This window comes from Lupinus angustifolius, chromosome LG18 (assembly GCF_001865875.1).
Source record: "Lupinus angustifolius cultivar Tanjil chromosome LG18, LupAngTanjil_v1.0, whole genome shotgun sequence".
Lineage (NCBI taxonomy): Eukaryota > Viridiplantae > Streptophyta > Magnoliopsida > Fabales > Fabaceae > Lupinus > Lupinus angustifolius.
The window spans coordinates 13,769,460-13,785,951 of record NC_032026.1 but is presented as its reverse complement, the minus strand read 5'-3'; the positions used below and the strand labels follow the sequence as shown (position 1 = coordinate 13,785,951).

General features: G+C 34.3%; 2 protein-coding genes and 1 pseudogene across 2 annotated transcripts; all 3 read right to left on the bottom strand.

Annotated features, from left to right (window-relative positions):
- On the bottom strand, positions 1,466-4,805 carry LOC109332571 (annotated as a pseudogene).
- Positions 5,204-7,441, bottom strand: LOC109332942. Its single transcript, XM_019568115.1, has 3 exons — positions 6,664-7,441; positions 6,331-6,533; positions 5,204-5,485 (listed from the first exon to the last, which is right to left on the bottom strand). Exons 1-3 carry the CDS (start codon positions 6,775-6,777, stop codon positions 5,248-5,250), a joined length of 555 nt encoding a protein of 184 aa, XP_019423660.1. The 5' UTR covers positions 6,778-7,441; the 3' UTR covers positions 5,204-5,247.
- On the bottom strand, positions 8,661-15,507 carry LOC109332940 (long-chain-alcohol oxidase FAO4A-like). The gene is made up of 4 exons (XM_019568112.1): positions 15,186-15,507; positions 12,900-13,169; positions 8,798-10,675; positions 8,661-8,765 (listed from the first exon to the last, which is right to left on the bottom strand). Exons 1-3 carry the CDS (start codon positions 15,471-15,473, stop codon positions 8,834-8,836), a joined length of 2,400 nt encoding a protein of 799 aa, XP_019423657.1. The 5' UTR covers positions 15,474-15,507; the 3' UTR covers positions 8,661-8,765; positions 8,798-8,833.

Below are 16,492 nucleotides of genomic sequence, written 5' to 3'. Positions count from 1 at the left end.
AAATTTTGATTCAATGACTATAAAACTTGTTATACTACAAGTCATATTTACCATTCCATTAAAAGAGTTTAATCTTTCAAGTAACTGTCGTAATGTTAAGCGTGTCAAATTGTTAAGTAAATTTATATGCTTTTGGAGCACTTAATGCACACTTATGATGTAACTGTGTAAAATTCCTGATAACTTGATAATCTTGTCCTGTGAAGAAAATTTTATGTGTTTATGTTGTTTCAGGATAAGATTTAAGAAAAAAAGGAGAAAAATATGAAGATTGGTACTTCTGAACACCGCAAGCCTCGCCCAAATGAGGATAGGGTCGCCCAAGCCATAGATAGGAGAAAAATCACCAGAAATCACTGTGGTCCCTCGCCCAAGCCACAGATAGGAGAAAAATCACCAGAAATCACTGTGGTCCCTCGCCCAAGCCACAGATAGGAGAAAAATCACCAGAAATCACTGTGGTCCCTCGCCCAAGCGAGGGACTGTCGCTCAAGCGACAATTGAAGAAAAAAAGAACCTGATGTCATGTCTGGTCCTCGCCCAAGTGAGATACTCGGGTTTGAAATCCTCTTATTTACTCGCCCAAGCGAGAATCTCTAGCTTGGGCGAGGACTTGGAAGTTGGAACTGATATTGACAGTTTTTGGAAGTCAGAAAGGGAATTTACTTTTTCAGAACATATTCATCATGAAAATAGGGAGAAAAACAAGGGGATTAGGATAGAAATCGTGGAAACGATTCTACTTCACATTATTCCTTGTATAATTTCATGATTTGAGTGTTGTAATAGCAAGAAGGAGTGATTAGATCTTGTTGAGAGATTCAAAATGTAATCTTCTAACATTTGTACTCCTGAATTCGATTCCATTGTAATTGTTATTTGATTTTGGGAAGTTAATCCGTTCTTAATGCATGAATTTAATTTGCTACTAATTTCTTGTTCTTGGGTTCAAGTTTAATTGGGAAGTTAAACTTGACACCGAACCTGAATCATCTTCATTCATATATCATTAATCTAGGAATGGAGAATGATACATGAATTGCTTTTACATGGAACGTAATGCTAGTTAATTGGTCAAATATCCAATGAATTTGTATTTGAGCAATTATCTAAGGATTTTACACTCTAAGGGATTGATGTGAATGATTTGAATGATATGTGCATCTGAATCAGTAACTTCATAATTCACTTGGAATTGAATCCATGGATGTCATTGGGAAAGAACGATGCATTTCGATCTCAATTTATTTTACTTGCTTTTTATTCAATTTATAAGTTTTTACAATTAAACATCAAATTTTATACAAACACCATTGCAAATATATACTCAATTCATTCTTGTAAAAATTAGTGTAAATCCACTCTGCTCCCTGAAGACGATATCTCATTACTTTACCGGATTTTATTACTTGTACGATATGGTGCACTTGCTGTTCTGTAAATATCTAACAAGTTTTTGATTAAAATCTTCGTACACCAAAAAGTGAGAAAAAACTTTTGAAGATCTCATAAGTACATGATAATATGAAATGGCTTTACTGAAATAAACCATTAGGCTTATGGCTGATGATGAGCATTCCACAAAGGAAAATATGAACCTGTCCTCATTTTCAATTCTAAACTATCACTAGTACAATTGTTATACGCATCAAACTGATATTATTAACCGCAGTATCAAGCTTTTTATTGTTAGCAAAACATTATATGGACATAGAAAATGCACAGAAATATTTTAAAAAGAGAGAAAAATAGTACATCTTTGGTATAAGAACAATCATGACCCTGGACTTCCTATGAGGTGTGAATGGCAATGAAATGACCCTGCACAACGGTACCCTTCCATCGAAGTCCAGAGTGAACCAAAACCTAGATGCAATTACTACAAAAGCTATTCTACCATGAGTACAAGTCTTTACCTGATTCTACCATCATTCCTGGATGTTGAATCACCCCATGGAGGGAGCTGAAATTATCCATGCCTGATAATAGTTTATATCATTCAATTTTTTCTTGTATCAGATAGCTAACTGTTTCAGGCAACTCCGTGTGCAGCAAGTCACTATCCAATCTATCCTCAAGCATCATGAATTAGAATTGGCTTTGCAAACAGATTAGCCTAGCAAGTCGCTGAACAAGTTGGGATTTTGACTTGAAGGATTCACACCCATCTGCCTTACTAATGCATCCTTCTGCAAAGAATCTTAAGCATTTGAACCCTTTAAAGATTGAAGGTGTCACAATTGTTTTTGCACTAGTAACTCCAACAGCAGCACTCAACAACTCAGATAAAAGATTTAAATTATCCCCAGTCACGGGGACAGAATACGCACTGCTGCCACTATGCACACTTGCAGTAGTCTCAGCATAGAGTGTCATAATATCAGGCACATTTGTAGCAGCACCTGTATTATTACTTGTTATACTAATGCTTGGGTCAAGAAGTCCTTCCAATATCTGGAAAGGGTCCACAGAGGGAGGACAAGTAGTGACAGTTAGTTCGCCGAAGTCAAGCAAATTTGGAGGAGGTTGATGACTTTTTTCTCCACAACTACTTTATCGGGTAAGCCTGCAGCCTTTGATCCCTGAGATCCATCTACAGCACTAGCACTGGCTTTCAGAACCTTATGACAGGTAGACTAGAGCACCGTGATTTTAGGTGATGAACATAATCAGGGTTGCTTGTGCACAACTGCACAATTTCCCCATGTTTTTGCCAACAATATCTTATGTTTTAAAAATTGATATCCTCTTCCAATAACTCACAAACATGCGTCATTCCAAAGATCAGTTGAAATTAATAATTGATTCTAAAACATCAGCTCTAACTTCACATTTTCATAAAGTTGATGATTGACACAACAAAATCTGGTTGTGTTCAACATATGAATCAAACTTGACAACAAAATGTAGACATGAGATTATGAGGGATATTCTCACCTCTAAGCAGTCAATCACAGCCAGTTGGTGTTGTTCCGCAATATTTGGACTTAATTTTATCAGCCGACCAAGGGCATCAATGCCCATGTACTTGACATTATGATTGTCACTCTGATCACATAACAACAACATACATGACAGCAAATCCAATAACACACAGTGTAAACATAAACACATTTCACTAAAACAAACCTTCAAAATTTTCTCAATAACATGTGCAGCAGCTTCTAATAACTTAGGATTAGAATATATTGAAGAGACACAGCGTATGCACTCATAAAGAACAGCATTCCCAATATTAGTTGATGAATCACTCTTCCTGATTATATCACCAAGAACAGCATACATGTTCTGACTAGTTTTCTTGTCACCACTACCCAACAACGCCAATATTTTCAGCAGCTTAACCTGCACATTTGAAATACTTTTGCACCTGAAAATCAAATAACACTCAAGATAAATGCAAAATGAGAAATTATTGCATAAACCTAGGGCACTTAAGCTAGTTTACACTTGGACAATCACAGTGTTTTGTCCCAATGCACAAGGCCGGACCCATCTGGTGAGGTTTGAGAATAGTAAATGCATGAAGCCTTATCCCACAAGTGAAGAGGCTATTTGAAGGATTTGAACTTTTGATCTCCAAGTCACAAAGGCAACTACCTTATCATTGTATCAAGGTTCAACATCACACTAGGACAACCACATAACAAACTAATAGATAACTACCATAATTAACTTATAGATGATTCTAATTACACATAACTTGAGTACACCAAGTTTATGTGAGACTAAGGTAGCATTTGGCGAATATACAAAACAAGATGGAATGTTATTCTATTCTCTTTGGTTTCACCCCTTTTGGTTGAACTAAATTAACACCTTAGAAACCTCTTATATGCAAAATGTGACATTCATCAGCTCAAATGGAACATGTATATGGAAATAACACAGTGAAACAATGATGATGGACCTGAATGAAAGGAGCTGGCATTTGGTGATAGTCATAGTTCTTAGGCAACCCGCGATCCACAACTTGTTTAAGAATGTTAACAAAGCTAACAACAAGGTCCTTATAAGAATCAACATCAACAGTCACAAGATCAAAAAGTGAGCACAAAGCATTATCACACAACCTCTTCCTGAAATTAGACACCAAATGAAACACAGACGACGGCGATTTAAGGTAAAACCGATGAAGCGCCATAACCGCCTTCTTCCTAACAGCCTCCTTAGAAGGACCTAACAGCTCCACCACCTGCGGCAACAGCGTGGGGATGGTGTCTCGTTAATGAGCCTGCAAACTGCGTTGAGCGCGGCGCAAACAACGAGGTAGTTATCAGATTTAAGATCCTTCTGGATAGTGTTAACGATGAAGATAATGAGGTCGTGGTTGTCGTTGAGGAATAGAGTGATAGCGAGGTAACCGGTGCGTTTGAGTTGAATTGCGTCGTGGTGAGTGATCTTAACGGCGGAGGCGAATGATGTATTCCTTGATCTTGCGGGTGGGAATGTTGGATTCAGTGAGACGAGTTTTTAGGGTTTGGATTTCGTGGAGAACGATTCGATCTTCTTCGGATTTGGATCGACATTTTCCGATGGATTTGATGAGATCTAAGAATTCTTTGGAATGATTGTAGAATAGCTCTTTCGATTGTGCTCCCATGGCGAGTTCCCTCCCTATAAACTTCAACTGCTTCATCCAGTGTTGTATTCTACTTTAACCCAAACCTCCTTAATACAACATTTTTCGGTTAACCATAAATCAGAGTCGTTTGCAAGTCCGGTCAGAAGTGATAGAGTTAGTTGGACTATTGATTTCAAGTGATAAATGGATCAGTTTATTCTCCTTCCATCTCTTCATCTTCAAAAAGGGAAGAAAACAAGTTAATGCTAATTGTAGTCTTTTAAGTTTAGGTTGTTGTTGAATGCAGTTTAAAGTGCTTCAAACTTATTTCAATATCAGATTATAACATAATATTTGTCTCTGCAATTGGTGTGACTATCATTCAACTCATAGAAAATGTGTACAAAATGGGTTCCTATAATGAGGCAGTAACAACCTCTGAGAGAATGTGTACAAATGAAGTGTCTCTTCCGTGTAAGTCGAAAAAAAACAATTATTCTTAAGACATTGAATAAGCAAGTTAATCAATTTCAGTATTTCTTTGGAAGCCTCTTATTGGTATGAGTGTTATAGCCTTGGAAATTTTTCACTTGGCTACTTGTTAAGGCTTCTTTCTGAGTGCAATTGATAAATTCTTCCTCTAACTGTATAGTTTCTAAGTAAATTCCTTGATCTCAATTGTGTTACCCCATTTGTGCATGTACTTTGGGACCTTGATCTGGTTGATTGGTCATCTTTATAGTTGACAAAATTGAACCAATTAATGAACCTATTGTAACCAAGACCAATATGGCTGAGCCTACATAAGTCCCACCTTTGACTAAGTAGCACTCACCATTCAACCATCCTACCCCATAGGACTGCTTCCTATTCATGCTTGTTGCTGTTATCAACAAAATAATTGCAATTCCAAAGCTAAGCCTGCCAAGTATGACCAATACCAATTTCTCACTTTTAGTATATTTCAAAGGCAAAAAAAGTACATTATCAAAGTTATGCTGTACCTTATAGTAGTAGTTAAATTTGAAGCAGAGCACCTATTATCATATGTTAATTTATTGTTATTTTTATCCCCTTGCTAACTATGTTCTGTCTACTGAACATTATTTAACTTGCCAACATGTGGCCAATATGGCAAACCACATGGGACACTGTTTCACAAAAAATTATATAAAATTATTTCCTTGTCAATAACAATACAAACCAAAGAGAAAGAAAAATCCATTTGACAACTAGATTGGATGGTGGTAGGTCCATTTTCAAGAACAGGTTGAAGAATTGAGACTTGTTTTTAGAGCAAAATTGTCAATTCTAACAGGTAAAGGATGATAAATACTGGTCAATAATTAATAATTGGTTTTTTTTGTACTACTAAGGGTATCCTCTCACCCTATAGCTAAGGAACTAATCATTTCCGAGGTACGTGATTGCCCCTCCCAACCCAGAAATCGAAGCTTTAACCTTTTAGTCATCCTAAGGATTTAGTGGGGTCTTACATCAATAAACTAAATGTATTGGTGGTAATTAATAATTGGTTTAGGAAAATGTTTTTAATCTTTATTGGATTTCTTGTTTTTCGAAAGGACAAAATTTTAAAAACAGCAAATAAAATGAAAATAGGTTGCATTTTTATAACTATTAACCAAAACAGAAAATAGAACTAGGAAAGGTTTTCTTAAACCAAACACATGTTTCTTTTCTCAATCTGTAATTGTTGAATGTGAAGTAACAACTAACAACAGACATGCATAAGATTGGTAACCTACCAAGAGATCAAAAGTAGAAGCCTTGCAATAACAGGTATCTTATACTGAGCATTTATTTTCCCTCTTGAACAAGAATTCTTGAATAGTATACAATTCCCAATGATCTGAGCCAAAAATAAACAAACCAGAGCTGCAATTCCCAATCCAAATGCTTGGCTTGATGCCAAATAACACAGTTTTCCATTCCATCTCAGATCCTTCTTCTGATGAGAACAAACAAACAAAAAAACAAAGCATCAGAACCCACCACTTCATGTAAAAAAGAAGCAAAAACTCCTAACAACAGGACTCAACTAAATTCAGATAAAGAATCCATTAGTCATTAATCACTACCTTGTTCTTCTTAACCTCAGAGGCTATACATAAGGTGAATGAAATTAAGCCAAGTGATAGAAAAATTATGATGGAGAATATAACTAAAAATTTGCATCTAACAGGACTTTCCATTGTTTGTATGAAGAGAGTTGAGAAGAGAGAATAGGGAATGATGAATCTTGGAAGCTACTCAAGTAACAAAAAAGATGACTTGGTGGTGCCTTAAAATTGTAGGCCATCATCCCTTATTTGTTTGAGTTCCTTCCTTTGTAGTAGTAGTAGTTGTGACTTGCTTCTTAATAAGCCAATCATTGTTCTGAAGGAGATACCATTCCTAAGTGCATGTATAATGTAAATAGTAAAATCTACTATGACTTAATTCACATTTTGAATTCATGCTGGTCAACTAGTGCAAAATTCTTATTACCATGATAGAAAAAATAGATGCCCAAGAATGAGAATCTCCATAAACCAGTGACAAAAAATATGTACACAATATTATATGATATAAATCAGAGTTATCTGTGTTGAATGGTGAATTTTGTGCTATAGCTTTCCCACTTTCTCTCCTCTTTATCTATAATAAGCATATTTTAATTGCTTGACACCTTTTATAGGGAGTTTTCTATTGGTGCATTTGGTGCAGGTTCTCTTTACGCTTCTTGGGACATAAGAAAGTTCTATTATTCCAAATTAAAACTCATTAGATAAAGCTAAACTCAACTTGCATATAATATGTTTTTTTTTCTTTCAAAGCTGGACTTGTAAGGTATCAATCAATCACCCACTTCAACAAGAATACCGGATATGACATGAAAAAACGTGTAAGATATTTAAAATAAAGGAGATGAGACACAACACTATATATAAATATATATTATCAAAAATATTAAATACAAACATGATAAAAGAATACTAATGACCACCAAACAATAGCCTCATATTTCTTAGTATTCCAATATGCTTTAGTTTTGCTCAAGTGCCACAAATTATCATACCTTCCTTCCTATTCAAGACTTTTATTAAGCTTTGGTCTAGTAGTGTAAGATCCTATTAGATTCCAAAATAATTAAAAGATTAAAAGTTCGATTCTTAAGAGTGATACTTGTTAGAAGGAGGCAACCACGAATTCCGAAAGGATTAGTTTCGTAAGGATATATCATTGATTGTATAAAAAAAAGACTTTACATTTTTATTTGCTTGTGTAATTCTTATATGAAACAGCCCCTTTATGTGCCCTATGCAGAATCAGGATTATGAATGATAGTTCCACAAAAGTCTGAAGATTCAGCATTGATGTTTCTGAAAAAGCCAGATGGGCACTGCTCTTTCATTTACCTTGTCTCTATTATTTGCTCATAACCCCGTAGTGAGTACCAACCATTCAACCCATACTTAAATAAACAATATTGATCAAGCAGAGATGTGGAAAACAGACAGCAGAGGAGAAAATGTATAGCAACCTCAAATTTACTACAAAATGGCATGGTTGCAAGTTGCAACCAACCATATCAACTATGTTCACCTTTCCCAGCATACTCTAACTCTTACAAGATGAAATATAAGTAAGACCCATATTTAAATAACAGATCAAGACTCACAAAAAAAGGATTGGCCGGTTTCTGAGCCACAACAGATCTGTTACCAAGTTACAAGGTCAATTTTGTTTATGCACACTGAGCCTCTGCAAAAAGCCTCTTAATCTTAAAATCTTTGCAAAACCCTACTGCTAGGTGCGGGCCTCATAACGTACCAAACTTTGGTCTCAAATGACATCCTGACTAATGATGAACACAAGTTTACACAGCCCAAAAGTGTGTACACATTACCAATTATTTTTCTCCTCTTTTACTGTATGAAAAATTCCGGTTCCTTTCTTAAAGGGAGTCAGTTCGCAAAAGAACCACGAATTGGTACGAGAGAACTAATTCGCAGTTCGCTACGAAAATGAGAGAATTATGTTTCAATGTTTGAGGTGACTTTTAAAGATTTAAAGGTGTCAACTACAATACTGCTGATGCCAAAATAACTGCTTTTGTTTATGAATTATTGAACAATTCTCTAGACATTATTGTAATTTTTTTCAGTTTTTTCGGATTTTGTGTTTTTTGAACAAGTTTTTATACTCAATGGTATGCATACTAGGTACCATTGGAGCTACAAAAGCAGCAAAAGATATATGTTTCACTCATCTATTTCTTTTCCTTCTAAGAGCATCAAGAACAGATTGTGCTGTGCAATAAGCAATAGCTTGAACAGTGACCATTGGATTCACACCCAATGCTGAAGGGAAAACACTTGAATCTGCCACATAAAGCCCCTCCATTTCCCATGTCTCTCCAGTCTCATTCACCACTGAATTCTTCGGATTCGAACCCATTCGACAGCTTCCCATCTGATGCGCCGAGCACAATGGTGTTGAAAGGTCTCTTAAAGGCCTTGAACTTTCTTCTTTAACAAATTTCTCAAATTCATTATAGCTTGCCTCCTTTACTTTTAAGGTCCTTCCCTTATTATGATGAGTTCCAATTTCTTCAGCTCCAGCTGTTGCCAAAATTCTCAGTACCTTATCAATCCCCTTCTTCAAATTCTCTTCATCAGTATCTTCCATCTGATAACTAATACAGCTTGGTGAATTCACAGTCCCTGATCCTTTATCCCTTGCTAGTGCAAATATATGAGCAGTTCTAGAAAACTTTCGCATTCGGTCTTTTATATCAGTTCCGGAAATCCATGGCATGACAATTGAAAACATACCAGGATGCAATGCAGGTGTTTGGATCACTGCACCATATCCAGATTTGTCAAACTCTGCAACAACAGGAGACATTGCTGTCATTATCCCTCCTTCGAAGCTCTTTTTAGTTACCTCAGGCCATACCTCAGATGCAGGTTCATCCGGGAAGTATCCCCAAGCCATTGTCACTGGATGAAGATGCAAATTTTTTCCTATGTTGGCATTCTTTAAGCCACTTCTTTTTAGTAATGTTGGAGTTCTTAGTGCTCCACATGCTACAATTGTGACCTTGGACTCCACCACACAGATATCTTTAGTTCCGTTGTATTCATATTCAAACGCCACTCCTCGCGCTATCTTTCGATCACTTCCATTCTTTTTCTTGTGCAAGACTTTTATTGCCTCACAACCTGGAAGAATTGCTCCATTACCAGATTTCACCAAGTCCACTAACCATGTTTCTGAGGTACCCTTCTTGTTTCCATCCTTACAACCCATACAGCACCATCCACAGTAGTGATCTGGTGGCGAATTCCTCGGAATATTATTCACAGGGTACCCCATTTCTTGACACCCTCTTCGTAGTACCGCGTTATTGAATCCTTCATCTCCAATCTCAGATTGAACTCCCATTTTCTCACATACAACATCCATTGCTTCTTTATATAATTTACTGTCAAATAACTCTAACTCATTGCTATCACACCACTCCTTGCGTACATGCTCAGGGGTTTTAATGCATGCAGACCAGTTGATTGCAGAGCCTCCACCAACAGTGGATCCTGCTAGGATGAATACGCCCATGTCGTCCGTTGCAACCAAACCACCATTAAGGTACATTTGATCCATGCTTGGTCCTTCAAGAAGGGAGAGATTGTTCCTAGCATAATAGCCTCCTTTCTCCAAAACCAACACTTTGTAGCCAGATTTTGCCAGAACACCAGCTACCACACCACCACCTGAGCCAGAACCAAGTACCACTACATCACATTGGATGACTAGAGAAGGAGATGATAGGCTGCCAGCAGCTTTAGTCTTTCTACGAGTAACCGAAACAGCGAATCCACATCGTCTTAGAGCATCTGCGGTGATGTCTCGTGGGTAATTCAGATGGACAAGGCCTTTGTAAAGAGGCCCTGCAAGTTCTGCAGCATCACCGTCATCTTCTTTTTTCTCTTGCCCTCCCTCTGATGTTCCATGTAAAAAATGGTTCTTTAACTGTGCTTTGAATTCTGGATCAGGTCCACAGTATCCAATTGCCTTCCATGATGGGTTGTCTTCTGATTCATCTATCTGAAAAAACAAGTTTTCTGGCATGATCAGTACAAGGTTCCAAGCAACCGGAAAATATTAAATCTTTTAAAATATGATAAATGTTGTGTCAGTTTATATGCACTGTTCTACTTGTGCTCTAGTCTCTGCAAATGTTTTTTTTCCCTGTTTTTTCTACCACCCATAAAAACATACTTGTCACAATCTATAAAAGTTCTATATGCACATCATTTTTAAATTAGTTAATGGCATACAAATTTATGTTCAACCACATAAAAAAGTGTTAAAAGAACTTTATGCATCCTTAAGGTGGTACAGATTCTTTGGGATGGATCGAATTTTCAGAGGAAGGATTTTTCAAGCCTCATTCTATGTCATTGTTGGGTGGTAAAGTTTGTTGAATTGTATTCAAGGCAACCTTATCAAGCCCAAAGAATCTGTTTAGCAGACTGTGGTTGTGGGCTTAAGGGGGTGGCTATTCTTTCTTCAGCTGCAAAGTGGACTATAGGGTGCCAATCTTGTTACCAGTATTTGCTCAAAAGTCAAATAATGTTGGAATCAAACTGCAAAGTTCCTCTAGTACAAAATTTTCTGGTTATACTTCTTGTCATTTCCATTGTTTGCTCGAATGTTTGACACAGGATAATGACATCACATTAATGTACACCTAAAAGAAATGAGTTTTCATAGCAGAGGGTTATGAGTTTATCTATTGTATCTAGCTATAAACTTAATAATTGTAGAAAGTGGCCTTAGTGTTTTAAACTCAATGAAAGAATAACATAGGAATTCAAAATTGAATGACATGGAGATACGGATGATGAGAGTGAATGGCCTATAATTTATGTCCCTACCTATTTACAATGTAAAAACTGGACTGAGTCAATGCAGGTGTCTGATAGTTCTGAGTTACATCCAAATGTTATGCCTAGCCTAATATGAACCTACACTCATGTATAGTTGTATACAAATGATCACGTAAGTGTAAGTGATTTTTACACTTTGTCAGCAAATCTCTATCATTCATATGTTTGTTAGTATTGACTTTCAAACAAACGTATTACAAATCAATGATGTGCTAACAGTGTAAAAAACTTTACACTATCAGTGGATGAATTTTAAACTTATATTTGATATAAGTAGTTTAACTATTATTTTATTTTGTTAAATTTTATAATATGTTTCAAATAACTTCTTTACAGTAATAAACATATTAACTTTCTTTTAGTGTAGCAAGCCAACCTCAATTAATTTTACTTGGGTTCCTTGTGGAATAGGGTAGCATTGACTTTAAAGAAGGTATATATCCTATTGTGTATATACTACATAGATGAAGTATAACCCGTGATTTGGTGGAAAATGTGTCACGTCCAATTTGGTGCATGTGAGTATGAGTACCCTTATCTTAATACTAACACAAACCCCCCTTGCAACATAAATTAAATGCTCCACGAATAGGATCATCACCCTCACCAACCCTTCTCCAACTAACTATAAGTAATGCATTGTGCAATATCACTTTCAAGTTTCAACCCAACTTGCATCATAGCAACTCTTCAAAAAATTTTATACTACCAATGATATTTTCTTACTCTTTTTAGATAATAATTAATCTCTTTCAGGATATGTGACTGACTCTCTCAACAAGTATCGCTATCAGAAATCGAACTCATAACATTTTGATCATTCTAAAGATCTAGTAAATCTCACACTAATAGACCAACACCCTCTTCAATTTTTACGTCTACTATAAAGTCAATAAATGTAGATACTTGAAAGTGGTTACAAATACTCCTTTCATTAGTTAATGACGGCAATTAATGTATCATTTGCGTACACATTATCGAAGTAGACTTTGTATTACAGTGACAGACCAACTTCTATTATTTATTTCTATATATCATAATAATTGCCTAATTGCACTTTCACTGACATAAAAAATTGGTATATACGTGGCATATTTCCTATCCTATATCCATAAAAATTGGTCTACTTGTCTTATTATTAATTCATATTTATTGCGCATGCTCATATATAAAATAGTTGTACGCAATGGAATAAAATATTAATTACAATTGAGGCCAAACAAGCATGCTATTACTATAGTATTAAAAAGTGACAAATTAAAGCAAATGAAAGCACTTACAGTATTTCATGACATTAAAATCATTATGTAAATCTTGCCTAGAGTTTGAACAATTAATGAACGAGTTTATTTATTTATATATGTTATTATTATTATTACCTGAGTGAAGAAGACAAGAAGAGTGAGAAGTTTAACCGTCCTGAAGAACATCCTAAGGTGAGGAAAGTAACTAAGAGACCATGAATTCATAATCTGTTGGCGTTTATGAAGAGATAGGTCAGGGTAGCAATGGAAGAAGGGAAACTTGGTTGAGAAACAAGCCATGCCACATAAAATGATAGTCCCAAACCATGTAGATAAGAGCCATAACACAAGCTTCAGTAACCCTGTACTGGGGTGTTTCAGTCTCTCACTTATTACACCCCCAACCTTCACATAACAAAGCAACCAAAACATTCATATCATTAGAAGCAAAAATATCAGAATTTTATTTAGCAAAACTATTTTGATTCATATACAATCTTCCATACAGCTATTTTTCTTTTTGTTCAAGTAAGTTATGAATATTGGTAATTTTTTTAACAAGGGAGAAGAGCACAACTAAACTCAGGTGTCACGCTTTATATCTTCCAACTATATCGATTAAGATGAGGTTTTTTTTGTTGCACTATTAAGGGTATTTCTTCACACTATTTCATTTCGGGGTTCGTAGTTGTCTCTCCTAATAAGTGTTGCTCCAAAAAATTGAACCATCAACCTTAAGGATCTAACAGGATCCCTATACCACTAGACTAACATCATATTGACAATTAAGGTGAAGTTTATGATACAATAAAACTCCAATTTGCACATAGTATTTCACTAATTTGCAACCCATGATGCTACTCTAATTGTGGTAATTAATTACAACATCACAAGATTTTATCCACCATCATGTTTGATAAATATATATAAGTGAGATTCACTTACTTCAGGAGTAAGTTTCCTCATCATAATCATCAATTTTGTGAATATCTAATGATTTAGATTTACTTACTAATTCAAATCATTGGATTTTCCTAAAATTGATGAATATAATGAGAAATAAGTTTAAAAAACTTACTCTTGGAATAAGTGAATTATTCCTCAATATATATTTATATTTTTTTACGTGAATATTTTAAGTAATCTAGAATGTATACATAGAGTTATGGAGGCAAAAAATAAAGAGTACAACTCTTCTCCAATACTAGACTTTCTAGTATTGAAATAAGTGGAAAAATAAATATAAAAAAATTAATTGAAAAAATCATAGCCGTTGACAAAAAATTGACACGTCAAACAATCCTCACCCATCCAAAAATAAATGTATAAAAGGTGTAGAGATTAGTTTTACGTTTTTGAATTATATATACTAGCGCGTTGAAAGGCACTCTTATGCCTTTCAACCCGTTTTTCTATTGTTTAAAATGTAATTGTTTACTTAAATAATTGAATTACTTACAGTTAGTTTTGTAGATGAAGTTATAATTGGGGCGTAATTATTTAAATAAACTTATCATTAAACAAAATGTTTGTCAACTTGATTCTTATTTTTTTAGTAAATATTATAGAGCGTTGTTATTGAATATTGAAGTTGTAAGAACACATTTAAGAGATAAATATCATTACAAAATATTTTTTATTCCGTAAGTAAAGAAAAAATGTTGTGATAACAAAATTAAGAAGGAATACACAATTAAGAAAATAATATGGACATGTAATAGGGATATGAGCATTAGATTATATGGTTTTTTTTGTAAAAAATAAAAAATAGGCAAAGATAAAATAAGAAATTATAAATTACTCCATAGTGGATGGTTACACTATGTTTTAGCTTTATAATAAGTATAAATATAGATATAGATTTTCAGATTTCTTTTTGGTTAATATTGTATGAAAATAAGAACAGCAATGGAAGATGAATGGTAGGATCCTCTTTATTACAAGATAAAGAAGTGATGTTTTGACTATTAATTCTAATGACAATAATTTTATTTCATGTAAAAATAAAAGGATATATCTATGAATATTGTAAGAAGAAGTTATTTACTCATGCATATAAATTAGTAATAAGTTGGTTGTAGATATAACAAAGTAATTAATAAACAAATTATAGTTTTAGGATATCAATTATAAGATTCAGCTTACTTGAAAGAGCTATGATTGAACATTCGGGTTTAAATCTCCGTAGTGAAAATATTTGCCTAAAAAGACAGTGTATACCTTCAACTTTAAGAAAATAAAAGAGATTAATTCAATGTTTTATTTTCTTTTGTGAAGTTGAATGTATCCACTTTATGTCTACTCTAGGTTTAAAAAAACTAAAAAAAGAAAACGTTTCTGTTATAATATATTATATAAAATTATTTAGGGATAAAAAATATATATTAAAAGAGAAGTATAAGAATTTGTAGGTAACCCTACACGCTCATGTGTTCCAGCCATGGAAGCTGAAGTCCTGTAGAAGTTGGCAACAGATTCATCATCAGAGACACGAACAAAGTCATTAACAGAAGGTAATATTGTGTCACAAAGAGCAGTGAGGGATTTCATTTGCCTTTGTGAGAGAGAGTTTATGGCAAAAGATTGTTGTTTCTCTCTTTCTCCACCACCATTTAGAAGAAGCCTTTGTGTGTCTATATTACCAAGTTCAACCACTGTGTGATCTTTCCCTCCCCTCTTTCTAATGCTCATTATATTCTTCTCTTCCATGCTTATTTTTACAAAATATCAAAGCTAGAGAGTACTAATATGTATGCATGTGTCATATTTGTGCTCAAGTTTTGTGTTTATATAGTAGTACTTTTTGAAGGATAACCATACCTATACCAGATAATTGTTTCTTTTTTAGGGTACCTAATTAACTAATGTTATATTTTTTTCAAAATAGAGAAAAAAACATGTTGAGTGAGAGGAAGAGACACGTAAACAGAAGAAGGGTTTGAACCACATAAAATATATGATTACTACATTTGAGAGGGAACCCTAGGAAATATTTGCAAAAATGAGATACGTGAGTGAGTTTTTAATTATTGTTTAATGTATGTATTTGAGAGGGAGGAACACGTGTTCATGACAACGACCCAAAACAATAAATTTTAATCAAAAAATATATGATGGAGGAAGGAAGAAGAGATATATTAATAATGTAAGAATTATTAAAATACATCATTTAATATTCATTTGTATTATTTTATTTAAAAAGACAATAATAATTAAAATAAATGATAAATAATATACTAGTAATATAAAAATGTAAGCATTCTTAAGTTGTATATATTTTCTAAAGAAGAAAAGGTTATGGAATAAATGCAACAGTAAACGGTACGTATTAATTCTCTCACCTGCCATCATTTAATTAGACATTTCTTTACATGGTCTTTTTATAAGAAAATTTTGTCAAAAATATCCTTTTTGTTTTGGAAAGATAAGAACACAACTAAGATTATTTTAGTAACATCACATAAATTCAGAAAAAATCTCACTCCTCTCCCTCATGCCCAACCTTTTGTTCTCCCTCATCCCCAACCCTTCATGCTATATTGTTATTGTAAAAATAAAAAAAAACAAACTTTCATCTCATCTTTGTTTGCATACATTCTCATTCCTTTGTCTCATCAAAAACACTAAATGTTTGCTCTTTCATCTTCTTCTGTTACTCTCTCCTTAAAAAAATAAAAACCCATTTTTTTCATAATGGTCACATTCCTTGTTTACTTGTGTTAATACAT